Genomic DNA, 25,116 nt, shown 5'->3' on the forward strand with positions numbered 1-25,116 from the left:
ACACCAGCACAGCCCCGGCTCTCCCACACACACCCCTGTTCCCATCAGCACTGCACACCAGCACAGCCCCGGCTCTCCCCCACACACCCCTGTTCCATCAGCGCTGCACACCAGCACAGCCCTGGCTCTCCCCCACACACCCCTGTTCCATCAGCGCTGCACACCAGCACAGCCCTGGCTCTCCCCCACACACCCCTGTTCCATCAGCGCTGCACACCAGCACAGCCCCGGCTCTCCCCCACACACCCCTGTTCCATCAGCGCTGCACACCAGCACAGCCCCGGCTCTCCCCCACACACCCCTGTTCCATCAGCGCTGCACACCAGCACAGCCCCGGCTCTCCCCCACACACCCCTGTTCCATCAGCGCTGCACACCAGCACAGCCCTGGCTCTCCCCCACACACCCCTGTTCCATCAGCGCTGCACACCAGCACAGCCCCGGCTCTCCCCCACACACCCCTGTTCCATCAGTGCTGCACACCAGCACAGCCCCGGCTCTCCCCCACACACCCCTGTTCCATCAGCGCTGCACACCAGCACAGCCCCGGCTCTCCCCCACACACCCCTGTTCCCATCAGTGCTGCACACCAGCACAGCCCCGGCTCTCCCCCACACACCCCTGTTCCATCAGCGCTGCACACCAGCACAGCCCCGGCTCTCCCCCACACACCCCTGTTCCCATCAGCACTGCACACCAGTACAGCCCCAGCTCTCCCCCACACACCCCTGTTCCCATCAGTGTTGCTTGCTGGTGCAGCCCCAGCTCTCCCACACACACCCCTGTTCCCATCAGCACTGCACACCAGCACAGCCCCGGCTCTGCCCCACACACCCCTGTCCCATCAGCGCTGCACACCAGCACAGCCCCAGCTCTCCCCCACACACCCCTGTTCCCATCAGTGCTGCTTGCTGGTGCAGCCCCGACTCTCCCTCCCGCACACACACGCACACACACGCACACACACACACACATACACACCCACCCCTGTTCCCATCAGTGCTGCTTGCCAACACATCCCCGGCTCTCCCTCCCACTGCACAGAGCCCCTCAGGCACCTCCTGTTTTTGCATCCATTGAATGGATCACCAGAAAGCTAATTTTGACAAGTCTTTCCTGTGTGTCCTGGGCACATGTGGGTTCAGCTGAGGGCTGGTGTTTCCTCAACCCCAGAGAGCCTCTGTTGAGGGCCACTGTGGCTGTGTCCGGCAGGTGGGCCGCTGGCCTCAGCCTTCATCCTGCCCAGGGAGACGCACTCAGCACCTCGTCCCCGGCATTTCCGAGTGAGCCGCTCCACTGTGCAGAGGAGAGCCTGCCTGCAGGGTGGGTGCAGAGCCAGGGTGGCCAGGGAACTGGCGCAGCTCTCCCCGCCTAGCAGCAGCTCAGCCAGACTCATGAACAGCTCGTGCCGCGGGGAGCCGACGTCCTGCTGCAGCTTCAGGCTGGCCCGCCGCAGCAGTGCTGCGTTGTACGGCAGCCTGCAGGCCAGCATGGTCAGGGCCAGGGCCGGCACCACCGGGCAGGCCCGGGCCAAGTCTCCGAGGGCCGGAGTGGCCTGCCTGGCCGCTGGGACCGTGCACAGAATGAGGCATCCCAGCTTGAAGGCCAGCGCGAGCCCAAGGCCCAGGCTGAACTTGACAATCTCGTACTCAGGCCAAGCTGCCAGCAGGTCTAGCTGGCACGCAGTCATCTTGTGGAGGTCCCCAGCTGTTCCCAGGAGGGCTACCAGCACCAAAGAGCTACAGAGAGCACAGCCCAGGAGGACAGCCAGGCCCCCTGCAGGCCGGGGAGCACCCTGGACGGCCGTGAGCAGACGGGCCGGGGAGCCAGGCTGCAAGGACAGGGCGCACATGGCCAGCTGCAGGTACTGGCTGTGGAAGTAGCAGATGTTGGCAAGGAAGCAGAGGGCCGCGCAGCCCAGGTTCGTGGTGAGCAGGTAGTCGGGCCTGCCGGCTGCACTGAGGGACAGCAGTGTTCCCAGAAGGCTGGTGACCGTGAGACCCAGGAGGAGCACACTCAGGGCTCCCAGGCTGGTGCGGTCCCGGACCAGGGCAGTGAGGTTGAAGAGCCCTGCGGCCAAGCTGAGCGGGACACACAGGACCAGGTAGACCTGGGCACACCTGGACACGATGCTCTGTGAGGCGATGACATCCTCCACAGCAGGGGACACCTGGCTCGGGTACCGGATCCAGGACATGTTGCGGGCACCCATCCTGTGGGCAGCGCTGGCTCTGCAACAGAGGCACACGCCATGGCTGTCACAGGGCGCTCGACACTGCCTCTCCAGCCGGGCCTGCCCGATGCCACGGCCGTCACAGGGCGCTCAGCGCTGCCTCGCCAGCCGGGGCCTGCCCGATGCCACGGCCGTCACAGGGCGCTCAGTGCTGCCTCGCCAGCCGGGGCCTGCCCATGTGGGGGACATCAGTGCTCTCCAACCACTAGGAAGCTGGGCAGGAGGTGGGATCCCCGGCCCCACAGAGCCCCCTGAGCCAGAAGCCCAGGAGTGTGCCCATATAGCTCAGCCAGCTGGTCCGTACTCCCCAAGAGCACCTGGGAATGATGTGTGGGGTTCTGGGGTTTCCAGGTTTAGACCCATGCGGTGCGTCCTGCTTTTTTGGTCTCTGCCACTCCTCTAGGGGATTGCCTGCGACCCTCTGCTGGTGCACTCACCGTCCCCACCCCTCTTCCCTGGGAGGGCACAGTGGCCACTCAGGTGGACTTCAGAGACCCGCAGGACACCCCTGGACCTGCCGGCAGCAGTTGTATCAAGCCGGTGGGCTCCTGGTGCCGCCACTGACTGGTCTCCTGGCACGGAGCCCCTTTGCACTGTGGGTAGGGCTGGGAGGTAATGCTGCTGTGTACTGCAGGGAGATTGAAGGCAACAGAGGAGGGACCCTGGTCCTGTTGGAGGGTGTGGCTGCCTCTCCAGGAAGGGGCCCCAGGAGTTCTCGTGGGGTTGTTGCCCACTCAGGCCTGCAGCGTGGCATGTGACTGCAGGTGCAGACCCAGGCCTCAGCCTCAGAACTGGGGTGCACTCATGCATAGCCAGGTTGCCCTCAAGAGGTGGCTGTTGCACCCCAGACCTGGCTGTACGTGGCTACCGTGTCCACAGGTCCACAGGTCCTCCTGTACCCAGGCACACTGCTGCTGCACTTGTCTGCTCCTAGCAGCCCATGGGTCCAGACGGGGCCTCAAGCGGCCATGGCACAGCGCCTGCACCCAGAACACCTCCCCTGCTCCTGCGTTTAGAACTTCCCTGAGTCCAATACCTTGCTATCCAGGGTGGGGAGGACTCAGCACATGTGGGCACCTCTGGAGCCTTGCTCGTGACCCCCTGTGTGGGGTTTCTCCTGTCGCCACCTGCACCGCCCACACCTGTCCAGGTGTTTCACTCGCCCTTGGTGTATACAGCATCTGAGCTGCTGGTATCTAGGATCTGACATTTGTGCGTGGTGTTGGCACATCCCAGTGAGCACCAGTTCGATTCCTGGCTGTACTGCTCTCTGGTTCCTGCTACAGCTCCACAGGAGGCCTGGTCCTGCTCCCGCAGCGGGACCCTAATGCGGTTCTGGGCTCCAGGTTCAGCCTGGCCCAGCCTGCCCACCACCACCTAGGCAGTGAACCAGCAGACAGAAGCTTCCTATGACTGTGCCTTTCAAATACATTTTAAAAGGAAATTCTTTAAAACAAAAGCAAGAACCCACCCTGGCTCTTCCCACGGTCTCCTGTTCATCACTGTGGGTCACAGTGATGGCTGGCAGCCCGCCCCCCGGGCCATGTCCCCTGACGCTGGCTGGCAGCCCACACCCCAGGGTTGCCCTTGTGAACTCATCTGTATGCCAGGGCAGTTCACTGCAGAGAAAATGCGCTTGCATGGAGCTGCTGGCCAGCCCCTGTGGCTGCCCGGCCTGACGGTGGCTCCTTGGGCCCAGACTGGCCTGGCTGCTGAAACTCCATGTGGCCTGCTGCCTGCTGCCGCCTTCCTGAGCTGCTCAGGCTTTTAGGGTTTGTTAGCTGGCTTTCCTTGGGCGGGGCAGCCCACCATTGCCTGAAATGGGGGTCCAGGGCAGGCCATGCTGGCCCTGCTTGGGGAACTGCCCCAGGGTGCTCCATGCTGCCCTGTGCGGGGACAGTGGGGGAGCCGTGAGAACAGGGGCTCAGGCTGCCAGGACTGTGAGGGTAGCCATGGGCCTGGGCACTGTCACGGGCAACCTGCCACTGCATCGGACGCCGTCCTGGCTCTGGGGTGTTCTCACAGTTCCTGGGCCTGGAGATGCTGCAGTCAGGCCTGGCAGCAAGTTCTGATGTTCTACATGTGCCGGCACTGCAGGTGCTTGTCGATCCCCAAGACACCAGCGGCTTAGAAATGAAGATGAGTGACCAGGCCAGGAGGAAGTGGCTGGGAGGATCGCTCAATAACACCAGATGGGGCTGACGCACTCTGTGTATTAACGTGCTGTGCGGCCAGACGCCTGACTTGTAGCTGTCAGTTTGTGGTGGTCAGTGTCTCAGTCCTGTGCCCTGTGCTCTGGGACCCCACACGGCATCCTGCACCTCGTGGCCATCAGCTCGCGGTGGTCAGTGTCTCAGTCCTGTGCCCTGTGCTCTGGGACCCCACACGGCATCCTGCACCTCGTGGCTGTCAGCTCGCGGTGGTCAGCGTCTCAGTCCTGTGCCCTGTGCTCTGGGACCCCACACGGCATCCTGCACCTCGTGGCTGTCAGCTCGCGGTGGTCAGCGTCTCAGTCCTGTGCCCTGTGCTCTGGGACCCCACACGGCATCCTGCACCTCGTGGCCATCAGCTCGCGGTGGTCAGTGTCTCAGTCCTGTGCCCCGTGCTCTGGGACCCCACACGGCATCCTGCACCTCATGGCCATCAGCTCGCGGTGGTCAGTGTCTCAGTCCTGTGCCCTGTGCTCTGGGACCCCACACGGCATCCTGCACCTCGTGGTGGTCGGCTGTGGCTGGTGCTGTTGGTGGGTGGAGGAGGGCTGTGCCTGGTGCCAGCCCTCAGAGCACATCAGGACAGGTGTCACCGTGCTGTCTGGGTAGGTGGCAGGCCCGGGGTCCTCTAGAGCCCGCACAAGAGGGCAGCTGTCCCTTGGCAGGCACCTACCTCTCGGGCTAGGACCCTCAGAATTTTGGGAGCCAACTTGGGGCTCCCCGAATGCGGCATGCTGGAGATGGGTGGCGTTGGCGTTCTGCCTGGGGAGTTGCTGGAGCTCTCTAGATACCTGCCTGCAGGTCTTAATGGTGCACCTCCCACAGCAGCGGGGGCTGCCGTGGGGGGCTGCCATGCTCCCTTGAGCTTGAGCTGCGCATGCCAACAGGAGCGAGTCTTGCCGAACCCTGGGGCCCATTGAGGAGGAACCATCCTGCCCGCCTCTGCCACTCTGGCTTGGGGCCCCACCGCTGGAAAAGGTCTCGGGCCAGTCAGGCTTCATAAAGCGCAGGGACTGGCTCTGCCCTCTGGTGCCCCCCAAGTTCTGAGAACTCTGCCCTTGCAGCCTGGCTGCTCCGGCCCGTGGGGGTCTCTCTCAGTCTCCTCTGCTGCCTCAGGCCGCACCATCAGCCCTGGCCAGCCTTGGTCATCTGGGTAAGCAGCCCCGACCCCCATCCTCCGCTCCTCTGTTCCTCCTGCTGTCTGGCTACTTCCAGAGACTGACTTCCTGAAGGGTAAGGGTAAGGGGGTTTCTGCTTTGTCCACGTCTCCCAGAGGAATCACATGAGCTTCCTCTCTGACACAGAGGTGCGCATGTAGTAGGTCCTTACAGAGACGTGTGCTCACAGACAGACACGCCCCAGCCCGCATGTGGCGCCATGAGCGTGGACACACCCCAGCCCGCGTGTGGCGCCATGAGCGTGGACATGCCCCAGCCCGCGTGTGACTACACATCCACAGACAGACACGCCCCAGCCTGTGTGCGGCTCCACACAGACAGATACTCCCCAGGCTGCATGCAGCTACACGCACAGGACACGCTCCAACCCGCATATGACTACACATCCACAAACAGACACGCCCCAGCCCGTGTGCGGCTCCACGTGCGTGGACACACCCCAGCCTGCATGCAGCTACACACACAGGACATGCCCCAGCCCGCTTGTGGCTACACATCCACAGACACACGCCCAGCCCGTGTGCAGCTCCTCACAGACAGATACTCCCCAGGCTGCATGCAGCTCCACGCACACGGGCCAACACACCCCACCAAGGGCATACCGGTTGCTGGGAGAGGGCCTGCCTCCTGCCCCTGAAACTGTGGGCACACGGCGCTCCCTGGTGGGTGAGGGCACACTGGGTACTGGGAGAGGGCCTGCACACTTCCTTTTTGGCAGCTGGGTGTTTGAGACGCTGAAGTGGGGAGGGGCATGGCTCAATGTCCCCACCTAAGACCTCAGTGCTCGTGTGCTCAGAGGTCCAGCGTGGAACACGTCACGGTCACCCCTCTCCCGCTGTGCCCTTTCTCCTCTGCTCCCTGAGCTTCCTCCAGGCTCTTCCCGGCATCCCCTCCAGGCACAAGGCTGCATGTCTGGGCCCCGCCCCCTCCCGGCCAGCCGAGAACCCGCACCTCCAGGCCTGTGCCCATGCTGACCCCTCACCAGCCTACTGACGATGCCCACCAGGCAGACAGTGGAGCCACCGTCCATCGTTCCCAGGAAGGCCTGGCGGTCTGCTGACCATTTCTTACTACGAATTATTACCTGGTAGAACTAACCTGCAGTCTGAAGGGTGTCCAGTTGGTGGAAACTCGTGTCACCTCCCAGTGCCTCCAGGGATCCAGGGGTCCCGGCCTCCTGCTTTCTGGCCTGCTGCTGCTCTCGCTCTGTGCAGACTGACGCCCACGGCTCTGCAAGGAAAACAGGAACCTGGTCCCCAGCCATGTAGACCACGGAACTGCCTTTGCCGTGTACTCGGCCTGCCATGTGACCCAAAAACATTCAAACCAGCCTATGTGGGGAGACGGAAAAAGTAACACTCCCGGAGCCGGCTGGCCGCGGTTTTCCCCGCTGGCCACGTTCACGGCCCCACCCAGGAAGCAGACACGGCAGTTGCTTAAAGTAGGGCCTATGGGGAGGGCGTCCTGCCAAGACGCCCACTCCCACGGCAGAGGGCTGGGCTCAGGACAGCCACGTCTGATCAGAGCGAGGCAACCTGTTCTTCATCCTCCTGCAGGCCTGAGGTCAAGCAAACACTGGCTGAGCCGTCCCGTGCTAAGCACAGCCAGCAGCCTGGCCTGCAGTGTCCTGCCCTTGGCCTCTGGGCAGCAGGGGTCAGGGAGCAGGAGGTGCCCACGTTCAGGGGTTACAGCAGTCCTTCCTGGAGGGGTGGTGCCGGGCCCAGGACCGTGTGGGTCAGTGACTGTGCCCTTGTAGGAGAGCCGCCCTGGAGCCCTGCCAGGGCTTGGATGGTTCCTGTGGCTTGATGATTACCATGGTAATCAGAGGAGGACGGTGCTTGCTTCCAGCCCACCCTCAGGCTGCAACCCGGAAGGATGGAATTCTGGGGGGGGTGCCTTGGGTTGTGAGATCACCAAAAGGGGCACAAACCCATATCCCCCCCCAAGTAAGGGCCAAGGCGACCCCCACCCCCATTCCGGCGTCCATGTCGAGAGGGGTTTAAAAACCCCTTGCACGGCTCCTCCGACCTCTGCGGCTCCTTCTGCCTGTCTGCCACGCGGGGCTGTGAGGCCACACGCAGCTCCCTGAAATAAAGCCATTTACGTTCTTATTTGGCTGATACAGTCCTTTCTTGGTGGTCGGCAGATCTAACATAGCTGTCCTAACCAGACCCCCTCCAGGGATCTCCAACTCGTTGATTGTGTCCTGCAGGGAGTGAGGTGTTGTGCAGGTGTCCACCGTGTCTTGCCTGCTGCCTGCCACAGGAGGCACACACAGGGCCCGTCCCCCCGTGGGAGCGTTGACCAGCCAGCACTGTCCTCACCGCAGACCGCCCCTGCCCGCGTGTGCTCCTCTGCATTTCCAAGGGGCTGCAGCACGTCCTGCTTGAGGTGTCTCCCCAGGTCTAGATCTGCAGCTGTGTAACGGGGTTCCTTAGTCTTGGCTCTCCCTGTGCTGGCTCCGAGGCCTGGCAGTGCTGAGATGGCCTGCTGCCCCACCTGCCCCAGGGTGTCCGTGGTCCCTGGAGCACAGGTGTCCCACCCCGGGGTGTCCGTGGTCCCTGGAGCACAGGTGTCTCACCCCGGGGTGTCCGTGGTCCCTGGAGCACAGGTGTCCCACCCCGGGATGTCCGTGGTCCCTGGAGCACAGGTGTCTCACCTCAGGGTGTCTGTGGTCCCTGGAGCACAGGTGTCTCACCTCAGGGTGTCTGTGGTCCCTGGAGCACAGGTGTCTTGCCCTGGGGTGTCCGTGGTTCCTGGAGCACAGGTGTCCTGCCCTGGGGTGTCCGTGGTCCCTGGAGCACAGGTGTCCTGCCCTGGGGCGTCCGTGGTCCCTGGAGCACAGGTGTCCCACCCCTCCGGAGTCCGTGGTGCCTGGAGCACAGGTGTCCCACCCCTGCGGAGTCCGTGGTCCCTGGAGCTAGGAGAGCTCCAGGTTCTGGGGGACATGTCCTTTTGAGGGACAGCACCCTCTGCCTCATCTCTGCACAGCCACTGGCTCCTCTGTGCCCATACCTGTCAGGTGGCCCTGCTTGTCCGCAAGGATGCCTACAAGGCAGGAGACCCATCTGGACTGGTGGCTGCAGAGGACAGGGGCAGGAGGCTGTGTGCCCTGTGCTGGGCATGAGAGGGTGGCGGGGTGATGGCCTCTCGGCAGATGTTTGGGGACCCCACACAGCAGGGCCCAGTGGCTCGGATGAGAACCAGGTGCCAGTCAGGAAGGAAGGGACGGGATGGGGCCATCCGGCAGAGGCCAGGAGAAGTATGTGGTGGGACAGCGACAGGCATGTGTCTGGCTGCAACTCAGGGCGGACAAATTGGGCAGAGGTGGGCATAGAAACGTGCTCGCTGGGGCCTCTCAGCACTGCCAAGTGCGTCTTTCCTGCCCTACCCAGTGCCTGGTAGAGCTGGAGAAAAGTTGATTTGATGGTAGGAGTATCAGAACTGTCTTGTGGGGGATGCAGGATCCCCAGGGATGCCGCTGTGGGCCACAAGGGAGACCCGCCCAGCCCCAGGGGACTGACCCAGGTGATCTGAGGCCTTTTGGGGTCCTGTACCCACAGGGGAGACCCGCCCAGCCCCAGGGGACTGACCCAGGTGGTCTGAGGCCTTTGGGGTCCTGTGCCCACAGGGGAGACCTGCCCACCCACAGGACAGACTGGCTCAGCCCCAGCCTTCTGAGGAATGAACCAAATGGTCAATGCTGACCCCAGAACAACATGGAAAACCTGATTAAAACCTATGAAGAGTTCAACTAAATTTAGGATTACAGTCTTTGTGTGAGGAAGCCTTGGGCCCAGCCAAGCCCCCAGGCGTGCTGTGGGCAGCATTCAGGTATCTGAGGGTCCTCAGCGGCTGTGGGGGCGTGTGCTCCCACAGCAGGCACCCTGGCCTTTCCTGACTGGTACTTGGCTCTGGGGAGCCCCATGCTGTGTATGAAGGGTGGCAGTGGCCGCCCATGTGGGTCGGAGGACGCGGGCCGTGGTCCCTGCTTGCGGCCTTGCTGCCTCAGCAGCCCGAGTGGCGGGTGTCCGGGGACACTGGACAGTGCCTGTTGAGCATGCCTAGGGAGCGTGCCGTCTGTGCGGGACTGTGCAGCATTAGGCCAGCAAGGTGTCTGGGGAACACAGAACGTGGGGAGGGAAACCAAGAGACGAGAGCAGAGGAGAAGCGGACAGGGCCAAAAGACTCAGTGGATGCCACAAGGCCGTGTGTGGAGGCCACGAGGTCATCTGTGGAGGCCGCGAGGCTGAATGTGGAGGACACGAGGCTGCGTTTAGAAGCCATGAGGCTGTGTGTGGAGGCCGTGAGGCCATGTACCAAGGCCGTGAGGCTGCGTGTGGAGGCCGTGAGGCCATGTACCAAGGCCGTGAGGCTGCGTGTGGAGGCAGTAAGGCTGCGTGTAAAGGCCGTGAGGCTGTGTGTAAAGGCCATGAGGCCATGTGTGGAGGCCGTGAGGCTGCGTGTGGAGGCCGTGAGGCTGCGTGTAAAGGCCGTGAGGCCATGTGTGGAGGCTGTGAGGCCGCGTGTGGAGGCCATGAGGCTGCGTGTGGAGGCCGTGAGGCCATGTGTGGAGGCCATGAGGCTGCGTGTAAAGGCCGTGAGGCCATGTGTGGAGGCCGTGAGGCTGCGTGTGGAGGCCATGAGGCTGCGTGTGGAGGCCGTGAGGCCATGTGTGGAGGCCGTGAGGTGTCTGCCACCACTGCTTCTCCTTGCCTGCTTGGCAGCACTAGCCACTAGCATGGAGACTCCTCCACCCCTTTCTGGCCATCTTAGGGCATCACTGTGGGTTGTGTGCTTGGTTCCCAGTTGCAGGATCCACATGGACTGTGCTGGCCCAACTGGGCACCGGCCAGCCTGCAGGCCAAAGCTGGACTGCAGCTGTGGTATCGGATGTGTGAGACAATGGACTGTGTGGACGTGTAGGACAGCGTGGAGCCAATGTGGCTCCCCGTGTCCTTGTGGCTGCACACACCCTCGTGTGTGTGTGTGTGTGTGTGTATGCGCTGGCAGCTGGCTTCACCCTGCCATGGGCGACCAGCACCCTCGTGTGTGTGTGTGTGTGTGTGTGTGTGTGTGTGTGTGTGCACTGGCAGCTGGCTTCACCCTGCCATGGGCAACCAGCACCCTCGTGTGTGTGTGTGTGTGTGTGTGTGTGCGCGTGCTGGCAGCTGGCTTCACCCTGCCATGGGCGACCAGCACCCTCGTGTGTGTGTGTGTGCGTGTGTGTGTGTGCGCATGTGTGTGCGCTGGCTTCACCCTGCCATGGGCGACCAGCACCCTCGTGTGTGTGTGTGTGCGTGTGTGTGTGTGCGCATGTGTGTGCGCTGGCTTCACCCTGCCATGGGCGACCAGCACCCTTGGCCGTGACCATATGTCCCCAGGAAGTTTGTGACTCCAGTGCTGTTTAGCAGATAGTGTCCTTGTGCCCTCGGCAGGGTTGCCTGGTGGTCTGAGGTGGGCACCCAGGGCCATGTGGCAGAGTCCTGCCTGTCTGGCCTCCTGTGCTGCACTCTGGACACTGAGGCCTGGGCAGCAGGCCCCCCCTCCGGCATAGCATGAGGTGAAGCTCGCGAGGTACACCCTGGCAGTATGGGGCTCTCAGGCCAGGGCTGAGACGCTGGGTCACACAGGGGCCAGGCGGGAGGACCTGGGACGCCCTCCCAGCACAGCCCCACAGGGCCGCCTTGGAACATGGGGTATCATGTGGCACCTGCTGCCCGTGCTGTGGCTGCACTGAGGGAGATTACTGTAAGTTGGAGGTGTTGGGCCCCTTGTGTCCACATGTGTGCCCCAGGGGAGGACACCCACACAGCAGGGGAGCTTTGCTGTGCAGGAGCCAAGGTGAGTGACCAGCAGTAACCTCTTCCCTGCCTGCTGAGCCATGCAGGTCTGCCGGCAGCCACTGGGCGGAGCTCTGGAGTAGCCGGCTAGCAGCGCCCGACACCTTCCCGGCTCGTCTTGTCCCTTGGCCTGCAAAGACCAGTGGTGTCTCGGAGCTGACCTCACGAGCCTGGACAGTGTCCACGCCTGTGTGGCCAACCGCCCGCACCTCCAACAGTCCAGAAGGTTCCCTGAGTTCTGCCTGGACCTTACCTGGCCTGACCCTCAGGGTGGGCTTTGCGTAGGCATGGTGGTGTCCGGCCACCCTCCCTGGGGGCAGTGCCTGTGGGCAGAGCCCAGTGGGCATCTGTGCCCAGTGCCCGTGTGGGTGTCTGTTTAGTTTTCTTGGGTAAACACCTGGAAGTGGAACCGCTGGGACAGATAGGAGTTGCACAACAGATGGTTTAATTTTTAAGTCACTGCCAAGTGGTTTGCCATTTTGCATTGCTGCTGCCCTTCCCCTAAGTGGCTGAATGTGGGAGGCGGGCTGGGAGCCGTAGCTGCCCACAGCTTCGGGCTGGGCGCCCAGGAAGGGCTTGGGTAGCACCCTGAACCATCTCCTCTGGGGTGTGAGTGCAGCTGCAGCCCATGGCTGCCATCTCTGGGCCCCGGGACTTTGGAGCTGCCCCTGCCTGGCCCTGGAGCTGAGGGAGAACACAGGGAACCTTCTGGAACCTACATGAGACCCTCCGAGAGGCTGGGGCCCTGCATGGAGAGGCTGTCCCTGTGCCAGGGAGTCCTGGAGGTCCCGGGGACACAGCACAGAGAGGCTGAGAGCAGAGCTGGGGCTGGCCTGGGCCTCGGGCCTCAGCACAGCTGTGATGTCCAGGACTGCTCCCTGCTGCCCATTGGCGAGACCGAAGAGGCCGTGGTCCCCACAGTACCGCCTAGCCTGCCACGCACAGGTCGGTGGCCACAGACAGTTTGGGGTCACCGAACCTTGTAGCTGACACGTGCGAAATCTCTTCTGGTGACTGTTCCTGGAAAGCAGACAGATGTGGGTGTGTGTGCTTGTGTGTGTACCTGTATGTGTGGGGCGGGGCCTGTGTATATATGGGTGTGTGTGAATGTATATGTGGGTGTGTGAGTGTATATGTGGGTGTGTGAGTGTATATGGGAGTGTGTGGTGTGGCTGAGCACTGCCGTCCGCACTGGCGGGGAGGGTGGTTTCCTGAGGGTGTGGACCCGGCCACAGGGGGCACGTGAGGAGATGGAGAGAGGGCCGTGGCTGGGAGCAGTGGGGACGCAGTCATTAGCTGCTGACCCGCCGCAGTACACCAGCACATGGGGCCCTGGGCTGAGTGCCAGGAGCCCGGGAGGGCAGCGGGTGGAGTGAGGGGCCGCTCAGCCTGAGAGCTGGGCACATCCCGATGGCCCTGCCAGATCTCAGCACTTGCACCTCAACGAAAGGCAGAGAGAGGGTCCAGCGCAGTAGCCTGGTGGCTGGAGTCCTTGTTTTGCATGGCAGGATCCCATATGGACATCCCGGCTGCTCTGCTTCCCTTCCAGCTCCCTGCCTGTGGCCTGGGAACGCAGTCTAGGACGGCCCAAAGCCTTGGGACCCTGCACCCGCTTGGGAGACCTGGAAGAAGCTCCTGGCTCCTGGCTTCGGATTGGTTCAGTTCCAGCTGTTGCGGCCACTTGGGGAGTGAATCAGCGGATGGAGAACCTTTCTCTCTGTGGATCTGACTTTCCAATAATTGTAAATAAATCTTAAAACACACACACACAGGAAAGGTGGAGAAGACACAGGAAGCGAGGGGCACTCCTGTCCCCTGGGTGCTCCCCACCCCCACAGTGCTGTGGCCGGGCCTGGAGCTCCGTCCGGCCCTCCCACATGGTGGCAGGACCCAAGTCCTTGGGCCACCTCCCGCTGCCTCCCCGCCCATTAGCAGAGAGCTGGATCCGAATGGAGAAGCTGGGACTCAAACCAGCAGTGCCACATGAGACTCAGTGTCTCAAGTAGCAGCTTGCCCTGCAGTGTCGCCGTGCTGGCCCGATCCGCTAGTGTCCACCGTGCGGAACAGCAGGCTCTGTTTCCTGTAGCAGATTTTATAGCCTTCATCAAGTAACCCAAGATTAGGCTCACTTTGGGAACAAATCTTTTTTAAGATTAATTTTTATTTTTTTGAAAAGGCAGCATTAGAGGGGGAGGAGGCACAGATGTTCGTTCTCCTGACTCTGCCCAGATGGCCCCAACGGCCAGGGCTGGGCCGAGCTGAAGCCAGCAGCCTCACTCGGGTCTCCCACGGGGGTGCAGGCCCAACCTGAGACCCTCTGCTGCTTTCCCAGGAGCACTGCAACAGGTGGCAGCTTAGCCTGTTTAGCCACAGCACCTTCCCCAATCACGTCTGCTTTAAGCTACTCATGCAGGTGTTGGTGGGGAAGCAGCGCTCGGAGCGGAGGAGGGCTGCCCAGAGACCTGCTCCCCTGGGCAGCCCAGCAGGGGAGGGGTCAGACCGCACTGAGAGATGCGCAGGCCAGGGGGTCCTGACTCCAAAGCAGGAGCCAGGGACCCGGGGCCAGCTTAGGCGGAGTGCCAGGCTGCCCAGCGACTGCAGCAGGTTAGCAGCTGGCACTCAGTCCCTCCCTCCCCCACACACCACCTTGTCCCGGGGACACTGCCAAGGCCACGTTCCAGGTCTGGCCCAGGAGCCCAGGGGAGCGATCCCAGGCCGGCCTCTCTTCCCACTGACACTGGAGCTGTTCAGCCAGCAGCCACTGCGGGCCAGGACAGCAGAGCACCAGGAAGGGGCAGGGCTCGGCTTCAGGCTGGAGACGCCCACCTGCCCACCCTCAGAGCAGCAGGTATGGGCAGAGAATGCACCTGGCACCCCAGACCACAAGGGCAGCATGTCTGGCTCCTTCCTGATGAGGCGGGCAGAGGCAGACGCTGAGCTCTGGGCCCCCTCCGAGCAGCCGACTCAGGTGTGGGGGCAGGCTGCGAGGGTCTGAGGCCAGGGCCAGCATGCAGGACGGGCGGGGGGGGCGCCACGGGGCTCGGATTAGCTACCTGGAGGACGGCGGTTGGGCAGGGTTCTGCTCATGGTGGCCGAGCTGTGGGCCCACCCCTGCCCTGGACACCTTACAGCCTTGGTATCAATTAGAGCTCCTGACCATGCCTCTTTATGTCCTGTCGTTGGGGACACGTGGGGGCTGACCGAAGGCAGACCCATGCTGCGGGCGGCCCATGCTCTCCAATGGCAATGCGACGGGCAGCTTGGCTCCCACACCAGGACATGCTGGCTGACACCGCGTTCCATTGTGTTCCGGGCTGCGTCATCATGTGTGTGGCTCTCCTGCCATAGTCCCCGGGCAGCTGCGCGGTCGGGTCTGGGAGGACTGGGGAGCGCCCGCGTGGCCCTCACCTGCTGGCGGCCTGGTCTGGGGGGCAGCGCCAGGGCCTGCAGCGCAGCCTCCCCATGAGCCGCTGGAGCTTGCCGGGGAAGCTGCTGCTGAGGCAGCGGTACAGCAACGGTGTCACCAGGGCGCTGAAGAAGGCCACAAAGCGGGACGCGTCCTGGGAGAGGCGCAGGAGCCCGCCATCCGGGCCCCCCACGGGCGCCCCCCGAGACACGAGCACCGCGTGCCCCAGCAGCGTCACGTAGTAGGGCGTCCAGAGCGCCAGCTGTGTGCACACAGTGGCCAGCAGGAGCCTGTGCCCCGACGGGTCCAGCCGGCCCGAGTCCTGGTCCAGTGGCGTGGCCTGCGCCCGGACCCGAGAGATGAGCGTGAGGGCGTAGAGCGCAGCCAGGGCCGGCACCACAAAGCCGATGAGCACCAGGATGGCGGCGGCAGCCTCCGTGTTACGCATCTTGGCACACTCGGCCACACGGGCAGCCAGGTAGCTACAGATGGAGAAGAGCAGTGAGGAGAAACTGGTGAGCAGGGCCCCGCCCCAGAGGAAGCCACACACTCGGCGGGTGTTGTACACGCTGGCCATGTAGGTGCGCGGCAGCGCCCGCTCGATGTAGGAGTCCAGGCTGAGCAGGGCGGTGGAGTACATGATCACCAGTGAGGCCACGTGGAACAGCACGAGCAGGGTGACCTGCGCCTCGCTGCCCAGGCCCCAGAGTGCCCACCTGGCACTGGGCGGGCCCAGCAGGTCCGCGGGGGCCAGGGCAGTGAGCAGCAGCCCAGCCACCGCCATGTTGACAAAGTACACGTCGGGCATGGTCATGGCACTCTTGTGGCACAAGTTGACCAGCACTAGCAGGGCGTTGGCGGCCAGGCCCACGGGCACACCCACAGCCAGGTACAGCAGTGACAGGACTGCCAGTCCCAGGCGCAGGTCATGGCACAGCGGCTCCTGGCTGGGCCCCGTCTCGTTGAGGGGGCCGCAGCCCCACATGGTGCCCGGCAGGCAGCACAGCTCTGCGGAGGAAAGGAACACACCATCAGCCCCCCGTCCACGGTCAGTCCCCGCTCCCCCTGCAGCCCCCCGTCCACGGTCAGTCCCCGCTCCCCCTGCACAGACACCCCGTCCACGGTCAGTCCCCGCTTCCCCTGCAGCCCCCCGTCCACTGTCAGTCCCCGCTCCCCCTGCACAGACACCCCGTCCACGGTCAGTCCCCGCTCCCCCTGCACAGCCCCCCATCCATGGCCAGTCCCCACTCCCCTGCAGCCCCCCGTCCACGGTCAGTCCCCGCTCCCCCTGCACAGACACCCCGTCCACGGTCAGTCCCCGCTCCCCCTGCACAGACACCCCGTCCACGGTCAGTCCCCGCTTCCCCTGCAGCCCCCCGTCCACGGTCAGTCCCCGCTCCCCCTGCACAGACACCCCATCCACGGCCAGTCCCCGCTCCCCCTGCACAGACACCCCGTCCACGGCCAGTCCTTGCTCCCCCTGCACAGACACCCCGTCCACGGCCAGTCCCCGCTCCCCCTGCACAGACACCCCGTCCACGGTCAGTCCCCGCTCCCCCTGCACAGCCCCCCATCCACGGCCAGTCCCCGCTCCCCTGCAGCCCCCCGTCCACGGCCAGTCCCCGCTCCCCCTGCACAGACACCCCGTCCACGGTCAGTCCCCGCTCCCCCTGCACAGACACCCCGTCCACGGTCAGTCCCCGCTCCCCCTGCACAGACACCCCGTCCACGGTCAGTCCCCGCTTCCCCTGCAGCCCCCCGTCCACGGTCAGTCCCCGCTCCCCCTGCACAGACACCCCATCCACGGCCAGTCCCCGCTCCCCCTGCACAGACACCCCGTCCACGGCCAGTCCTTGCTCCCCCTGCACAGACACCCCGTCCACGGCCAGTCCCCGCTCCCCCTGCACAGACACCCCGTCCACGGTCAGTCCCCGCTCCCCCTGCACAGCCCCCCATCCACGGCCAGTCCCCGCTCCCCTGCAGCCCCCCGTCCACGGTCAGTCCCCGCTCCCCCTGCACAGACACCCCGTCCACGGTCAGTCCCCGCTCCCCCTGCACAGACACCCCGTCCACGGTCAGTCCCCGCTTCCCCTGCAGCCCCCCGTCCACGGTCAGTCCCCGCTCCCCCTGCACAGACACCCCATCCACGGCCAGTCCCCGCTCCCCCTGCACAGACACCCCGTCCACGGCCAGTCCTTGCTCCCCCTGCACAGACACCCCGTCCACGGTCAGTCCCCGCTCCCCCTGCACAGACACCCCGTCCACGGTCAGTCCCCGCTCCCCCTGCACAGACACCCCGTCCACGGTCAGTCCCCGCTCCCCCTGCACAGACACCCCGTCCACGGTCAGTCCCCGCTCCCCCTGCACAGCCCCCCGTCCACGGTCAGTCCCCGCTCCCCCTGCACAGACACTGCCAGGGATGGGTGGCCGCCCAGGGAGGCTCAGCATCTGCCAGCCGAGGCGTGTGCTGCCACGCTTGTCCTGCTGATGGAGCTGCAGGGGACTCAGTCAGACCTTGTCTGCATCCTCCTGACCTGAGGCAGGAGGAGCCGCAGCTTGGGCACTGCCCAGGGCCAGCACCTGCCTCCTCGTGTGGCCTTCCCTCTGTGGGATGTGGAGATGTGTCCGTGTGCAGCAGGGACCTGCGAGTGCGTGTGTCACAGGGCACATTGGGGGCACACATGGGCACAAACCTCCATGCCCAAGGGACATGGGCCCCACAGAGACCATCTGCTTGGGGACAAGGAGGGCCTGGCATGCTGAGGCAGGGAACTGTCACCCGCGGCATGGCGGTCCATGTGGTGGCTCTGCTTGGTCCCAGTGAGGTGACCCCAGTGCAGGGTGATGTGGGGACAGCCGGTTGTGCTGTAACCGGACGAGAAGGTGGCAGGTGGGGCTTGGATGTAGAGTGGACCCCTCCCCTCTGAAGCCCCCACTCTCTGGCTCTTCCTTGGGGTGGAGGTGTGGGGTGACCAGCCAGCCCCCCTGCTCCCAGAACACAAAAGGCGGATCTGGAGCAGACACCCCAGGGGAAACATCACCCAGTTTCCCAGTTCAGGACAAAGCCAGGAAGCCACGTGCTGACGGCAGCGCTGCTTCCCCACCCCTGCCCCCCGTGAGGAAGCAAAGCCCTTCTCCCCCACCCCCCGCACCTGGCTCGGCTCACTCTCCCAGTGCGTCCCCGCCGCCAGCAGTAAGGGAATAGCCCGTAACACAGGAGCTGGTGGTAGGGACATGGGTGGTTCAGTAGGAGGAAGGGGAGGGCGGAGGGTGTGGTACTGGCAGCCCTGCACTGCCATCACCTATGGGTGCCGCCTGGTCACCTCCCCTCCCCGCTGCCTGGACGCAGGTCCTCACATGCACACCTGTCCCCTCAGCATGCAAGGTGGTCCCAGGGGCCTGGAGCTCCCAGGAGGCCTATGGGTTCTTGTAGTCACAGAATGGGGGGGCCGTTGGCTGCGCCCTGTCAGCCCTGTCGATGCCAGCCTGCAGCCATGGCGGTGCCCTGCCCGTGGGTGGTCTAGGATGTTTCTCCATGCCCTTGTCTAGCATTCCTCCTCAGCTGCCTGAGACAGGTGTCCAAGAGGGCACCTGCTACACCTGGGTGAGCGCCGGACCCGTCTGTCTGTTGCTGGCCCCCAAGCTGCTCCCACTCCGGCCCTGCAACTCCAGCAGTGTGGCCACGCACAGGCAGGGAGCTGCATGCTGAGGAGGGGCGGCCCCTTAGCAGTAGCAGCCTGTGACTCCCTGGCCAAACGCTCACCTGCCCAGCCTCTCTTGGCAGGCGGGATGGACCCTCCCCATCCCTGTACCCTGCCTCAGATGTCAGGTCAGCGGGCAACTGCACGCACAGTTCACCCTGCTAGTGAACACCCAGGCTCCTGGTGCTGAGGGCACGGCCTGACGAGCCTTAGGTGTACATCTTCTGGGACCTCACCAGGAGACGCCCATGGAGGGGCTCCAGCTGAGCCTGCAGCCCCCTGAGTCCCATAGCCGCACACACATCTCTCTGCAGACAGCTGGCGTGGCAGAGCGGGCTGCAAGTCCCTCCGTGTGTGCACACTCTCACGTGGCCCCAGCTGGCGTGGCAGTTGTTTGGAAGTCCCTTTGTGTGTGCACACTTGCGTGGCCCAATCTGGCGTGGCAGAGCGGGCTGTAAGTCCCTTTGTGTGTGCACACTCTCACGTGGCCCAAGCTGGTGTGGCAGTTGTTTGGAAGTCCCTTTGTGTGTGCACACTCGCGTGGCGCAAGCTGGCATGGTGGCCTGGAAGTCCCTTGGTGCGTGCCCACGCTCACGTGCCTAGAGGCATGCAGGCCAGCGCTGAGTGACAAGTAAGGACACGCGTACTCCCTGGAGCATCTTATGGTCTCCCTGAGGAATAACCCCTGTAGTCCCCAAGTGCAGGGCCTGGGGGGCCTGCCTTCTCATGGTCAGAGCATCTGAGGGGATGTTCTTGCCCCCATCTCCTGCCACAGAGAGGACAGGCTCCAGGACTGTGGCCCAGGGTGGAGGGCAGGAGGTGGGCACCCTGAAGGCTGGGAGCCAGCAGGTGGGCACCCCAGGGCAGCCCTCGGAGTCCCCCTTCCTTGTAGCGGTCCGCTCTCTGCGGCCTGGGAGAGTAGCTCTGGAGACTGGAGCAGGCTGGCCTCCGACAAGACCTGCCTCAGCCAGCCTTGGGCCACGAGCTTGCATCTGCCCTGGTGCCAGAAGGGGCAGACAGGCCCTCATGGACACACTCCCACTGGGGAAGCTACCCACCCTGGCTGCAAGGCCACCACCTGCTGCCTCCTCAGCTAGGGCTGGCCAGGACTCCAGTGAGCCCTGCTTGTCCACCCAGTTGCCAATCACTGCCCGGCCACAGGGGCCCCCAGGCTGGTTCCTCTGCTCCACCCCAGTGGGTCTGGCCACCTGCCTTCCACTTCTAGCCCCAGCCTCTCCCAGCTTGTCGCTCAATACAGAATGCCACACTCCTGGTCAGTGAGGGGTGCTGGCTGCACACCTGCTCAGCCTGGGACAAGACTGGCACCCTGAGGGGCTGGGGGAGAGGGGCCGCAGGGCAGGTGCTGGCCTCACTGTGCCCACAGGGCAGGCACTGGCCTGGTGAGGGGCGGGCAGAGGAGCTGGCTTCGCCACCATGGTTCCTCCTGCAATATTTTGACTGGTAAACCATCTAGGACTGATGCCTCTTCCCGCCTTCCCCCTGCAGTGAGGGCTGGAGCAAAGTGCAAGGCACCAGAGGCTATCTACCCACCACCTGGAGAGGATATCTACCCACAACCTGGAGAGGATATCTACCCCTACCCACAACCTGGAGAGGATATCTACCCCTACCCACAACCTGGAGAGGATGTCTACCCCTACCCACAACCTGGAAAGGATATCTACCCACAACCTGGAGAGGATATCTACCCCTACCCACAACCTGGAGAGGATATCTACCCCTACCCACAACCTGGAGAGGATGTCTACCCCTACCCACAACCTGGAAAGGATGTCTACCCCCTACCCACAACCTGGAAAGGATATCTACCCCCTACCCACAACCTGGAGAGGATATCTACCCCTACCCACAATCTGGAGAGGATGTGGCATGGGGGCAGGTGGCCGGCATCCCACTGAGGTGGTCCCACAGGTCTGGGGCCAAAGCCTCCTGCCTGCACCATTGGCTAAACAGGGCTCCATCTGCCGGCTCCACATTGCATCCCCTCTCCCACACCCCGTCCAAGCTGCCATGCTGGCCTAAGTGCCTGCCACTCTCCAGCGGCACCTGCTACATCTCACAGGGTCCCCATCCTCATCTGTAACTGGCAGCCCCTGGACCGCCCATGATGACCCCCTCCCCCGATTCCACCTGGCCACGTAGTGATCCAGAGCTGGGCAGAGGAGGGCCTGGGCTGGGCACATGGTGCACACAGGGATCCCTGGGCTGGCTCGGCGCACTGTGCATACGGAGACCCCTGGACTGGCTGGGCTGGGTGCACGGTACACGTGGGAACCCCTGGACTGGCTGGGCTGACTGGGTGCATGGTGTACACAGGGATCCCTGGGCTGGCTGGGCTGGCTGGGTACACAGCACACACGGGGATCCCTGGGCTGGCTGGGCTGGCTGGGTACACAGCACACACGGGGATCCCTGGGTTGGCTGGGCACACGGTGCACACGGGACCTCTGGGCTCACTGGACTAAACATACAGGGACCCTGGGGCAGCCTCGGCCACTGTGTTAACAGGGAACTGGCTGGCAAGCAGAGCCGCTGGACTCTAACTGGTGCTCCAGGATGGGAGGCTAGCATTGCACACAGGAGCCTGGGACATCCCTGTGAGATGGTTCACGCTGAGCAGGGGGGTGCCTGGCTCTTGCAGGTCATCACCTTCCCCACCCCAACACAGAGGAGGAACTGCAGCGGGGACACACAGGGATGGTCAGTGGGGGCACCCCACACCCCAGCATGGAGGAGGAACTACAGCGGGGACACACGGGGGTGGTCAGTGGGGGCACCCCACACCCCAGCATGGAGGAGGAACTACAGCGGGGACACACGGGGGTGGTCAGTGGGGGCACCCCACACCCCAGCATGGAGGAGGAACTGTGGCAGGGACACACAGGGGTGGTAGTGGGGGCACTCCACACCCCGACACAGAGGAGGAACCTCAGCGGGACACACGGGGGTGGCCAGTGGAGGCACACGGGGTGGCCAGTGGAGGCACCCACCAGGCAGTGGGTCCCCAGGCTAGAGCAGAGTGTGAACTCGTGGCTCTGCGTTCACAGCTGGGGGTGGGGGGTACGCTGCCAGGACGTGGCACAGTGGCACTGGCGGCTGGAGGCCCATGCCCCAGGAAGGCCACAGGACAGTACTGCCTGCTGGCCAGTGGAGGTTCAAGGTCATCTTCCTTCCTGTGTCTTATTTAAAAGGGCCCAGCATGGCAGGGCTTCCCCACCCACCCTGAGCCCCAGCTGTGCTTCACCCAAGTCCAGGGCTGCGCTGGAGAGCAAATCCAGTGAACTCACAGGGGCACGGGGCGGGGGGGGGGCGTGAAGGGACAGCTCAGGGTGGTGGGGGGAAGCTGAGCCTGGGGCCGCAGGGTGTGTGGGCGTTCTCCCCGACAGCAGCTGGGGACGGGGACTCTGGCTTCCCGTGGCAGGCACAACGTAGGTCTGGGCGGGGGAGGCTTTTCCTGCTCAAGGGTGGCTGGGGGCTGGTGTTTGCCTCATGAGACTGGCAGCATTCAGGCCCCAGGAAGGCATGGTGTGGCGCAGGGCAGCCCTTGGCGGGGCGCAGTGTGCCGAGTTCTGCAGCCCGGTGTGTCCCTGCTGCAGCTCCTCCTCTGTGTCAAGGTGTGGGGTGCCCCCACTGACCACCCCCGTGTGTCCCTGCCGCAGCCCCCGGAGGCCCCAGAGCCCAGTCCTGCTCCTGGTCAGCGTCTCATCCTGGTGTCTCCAGCTAGGCGATCACCGTTCTGCCCCACTCTGGTCCCCTCACTGGCTCACACCTGCCTGGTGGGCAGGGGACAGGGGCTGGGTCACCATGGGGCAGCTGTACTCAATTCTCCCCCCGGGGGGCTGGCCTCCAAGCACAAGGCCACTGTGGAGTGGGTAGTCAGCTCGCACAGGTGGCCCCTGGTCTTTAGAGGCCTTCGTGGGCGGGCAAACAGTGTGGCCACATTCTGGCCCCATCGCCCAGGGCTGCTACTGAGGGCCCTGGAGGCGCTGCTTGCCCTGCCAAGGCCCCCAGAAGCAGTGTCAGGGTTCCCAGGAAGGAGCCCGCTGTGCCAGGTGCCCCAGGGCCTGAGAGAAGCGCCAGGCTAGTGGAGAGGTGCGGCTGTGACAAGTGCACAGGGCATGGGCCGCTAGCCTGGTGGGCAGCCGCACTGGGCTGCTCCCTGCCGGAAGCACCCAGTCTCGTTGTCCCCAGACGGCTACAGTTCCAGGCTTACAGGGAGCGTTCTAAGGGCAGAGCTATGGCTGTCATGACCCGGAAAGCGCGCATGGATCCAGCTGTCCGGCGACAGGTCAGTGACCTGGCGGTCACTGTGCCCGGGAAGGGACCGTGCCACGCACGGCCACGCACCGTGGGACCGCCGCCCCCAGCCCCCCGGGCCCACTCACCGGCTCGCTGGGCAGCGGGCAGCCCGGGCTCGCGGCGCGCACGCCGGCCGGGCCCTGTGCACACACGTGACGTGCGCCCGCCCCGCCGGTAACCGGAGCCGGCCCCGCCCCGCGCACGGCCCGCACCTGGGAGCGGCCGCGGTGCGGGCTCGCCTGGCGGTGCTGAGTCACCGGGAAGTGGGCGCACCTGGACCTCCTTCTGGCTCCGAGGCGGCCTTGGCGGCAGAACCGCGAGGCTGCCAGGGAGCGGAAGGGGCCGGCCCCGCGCCTCCTGGGCCGCCCAGCCCACCCCTGTTTGCCGACTAGCAGGCTTGGACACTGCGGCCGTTCCAAGAGCCTTGGCTCCTGGTGCTGCCCAGGGCCACCACGTGACCCCGTTTGCAGGCAGATTAAGTAAAAACGCTGCTAGTGCTCTGAGCAGGGCCCCGGGGCTGTCTGGTGCTGCCTGCCCCCCCCCACCCCCGTGTTGCAGCCCGGGCTCTTCTGAGGCTACAGAGACCCCTCCCCGGCCGGACACTTCCCCTTGCCACATTCCCAAAACGTGGCAGGCCTTCCGGGTTGTTCCGGAGTCTACCAGAGCCGGCCCTGCCATCCACCTGGCCTCACGTGGTGTCTGGGTGGGCTGGGAAGGCAAGTGCACTTCCTATGACAGCACGCTTCCTGGGTGTATGCGAGCCCCCCGAGGGGCATGCTGATGAGGGTGAGTGTGGTGTGGCTGTGGGGGCCTGGCGGTCCCTCTCCGGTGTGCACTGGACTTCCTCTGTCCATGCGGGGACGAGCCCAGGAAGGTCTGCTGTTAGCCTGGCAACACCCAGAGGTTGCGCGCTGCCCAGGGGAGCTGGAGCGTGGGGCAGCTCCCCCTGCTGCCAGCTGCCCTCTGTTCTGTGACAGCTGACAGCTGTGAGGGATCAAAGGGCCAGCCTGGCACACCTTGCTGTGACCCCGGGGAGACACCCTAGGAGGTGTGGAAGGCAGGCCAGCCTGAGTCACAGCTCCTCAGGCCCCAGTCCTCCCACTGTGCCCTCCCAGCAGGTCTGGCCCAGCCCCACCCTGAGGCCTTGGGCTTTCTGCTTGGCACACAGGGAAGACAGCCAGCTGTGCACCTGCCCCTGGCCTGTCGCCACAGTGCCCCTGCTGGACAGCTGTCCTCATTGCTCTGAGCGAGCCACCTGCACAAGCACGCTCTGCCCACGTGGCTGGGGGGGACCACGGCCTCCCTCCACGGCTCTGCCCACGTGGCTGGGGGGACCACGGCCTCCCTCCACGGCTCTGCCCACGTGGCTGGGGGGACCACCCCTCCACGGCTCTGCCCACGTGGCTGGGGGGGACCACGGCCTCCCTCCACAGCTGTGCCCACACGACTACGGCAGGACACACGGCCTCACTCCATGGCTGTGCCCACAGGGAGCCACACCCTTCTCTGGCGCCCTGGGCTCTCAGGCGTCGGACAGCACGGCCAGGACAGCCTGCATCAGGCTCCTGTGTGCTGACCGCTGTAATGCGCCCGACAAGTCCCCGGGACTTGGGAGACGCAAGGACGAGTCCACTGCCCACAGCTGACCACACTGGGAATCCTGAAAGCGTCCATGTTCTGGGTCTGTGAGGTGGCGATACTGGTACCAGCTCCCAGAACCTGTGTGCAACAGGCCCTGGGCAGTGGCAGAGGAATCCAGAAGGGCACTGAGGCCATCTCAGCCTCCAGCCTGTGCACAGTGCTGACTCGGAGCCCAAGAGTGTGGGGGAAGAATTCAGGTTGTATGCGCCGTGCAGTGGGGAGCCCCGGCCCCAGTCCTATGCTCCCGCCCCGGGCCCACGTCCCCCAGCCCTGTCCCCTAACCCTGTGATCCCCGCCCCAGGCCCGCTCCTGCCCCAGGCCATATCCCCCAGCCCTGTGCTCCCGTCCCAGGCCCGCGCCCCCTAACCCTGGGTTACCGCCCCAGGCCCGTGTCCCCCAGCCCTGCGCTCCCGCCCCAGGCCCGCGCCCCCCAGCCCTGCGCTCCTGCTCCCGCCCCAGGCCCGCGCCCCCCAGCCCTGCGCTCCCGCCCCAGGCCCGCGTCCCCTAACCCTGGGTTTCCGCCCCAGGCCCCCCGTCTCCCCGCACCCCAGAATCCTGGGGCGCCTGCGCACTCTCGAGCCGGGG

General features: G+C 64.6%; 3 protein-coding genes across 3 annotated transcripts in view; 1 reads left to right on the forward strand and 2 right to left on the reverse strand.

Annotated features, from left to right (window-relative positions):
• Positions 1 to 25,116, forward strand: part of C24H7orf50 (chromosome 24 C7orf50 homolog) — a 68,046-nt gene that overhangs the window by 37,129 nt on the left and 5,801 nt on the right. The window lies entirely within an intron of this gene.
• LOC101535505 (uncharacterized) lies at positions 1,141 to 6,742 on the reverse strand. The gene is made up of 2 exons (XM_004598161.2): positions 6,705 to 6,742; positions 1,141 to 2,230 (listed from the first exon to the last, which is right to left on the reverse strand). Exon 2 carries the CDS (start codon positions 2,209 to 2,211, stop codon positions 1,141 to 1,143), a length of 1,071 nt encoding a protein of 356 aa, XP_004598218.2. The 5' UTR covers positions 2,212 to 2,230; positions 6,705 to 6,742.
• On the reverse strand, positions 14,841 to 23,241 carry GPR146 (G protein-coupled receptor 146). Its single transcript, XM_004598162.2, has 2 exons — positions 22,977 to 23,241; positions 14,841 to 15,877 (listed from the first exon to the last, which is right to left on the reverse strand). Exon 2 carries the CDS (start codon positions 15,852 to 15,854, stop codon positions 14,868 to 14,870), a length of 987 nt encoding a protein of 328 aa, XP_004598219.2. The 5' UTR covers positions 15,855 to 15,877; positions 22,977 to 23,241; the 3' UTR covers positions 14,841 to 14,867.

This window comes from Ochotona princeps, chromosome 24 (assembly GCF_030435755.1).
Source record: "Ochotona princeps isolate mOchPri1 chromosome 24, mOchPri1.hap1, whole genome shotgun sequence".
In the NCBI taxonomy this organism is placed as follows: Eukaryota; Metazoa; Chordata; class Mammalia; order Lagomorpha; family Ochotonidae; genus Ochotona; species Ochotona princeps.

Bases quoted from the DNA above. Each gene is read 5' to 3' on its own strand.
- LOC101535505 (XM_004598161.2), bottom strand. From the start codon at position 2,211: ATGGGTGCCCGCAACATGTCCTGGATCCGGTACCCGAGCCAGGTGTCC.
- GPR146 (XM_004598162.2), bottom strand. From the start codon at position 15,854: ATGTGGGGCTGCGGCCCCCTCAACGAGACGGGGCCCAGCCAGGAGCCG.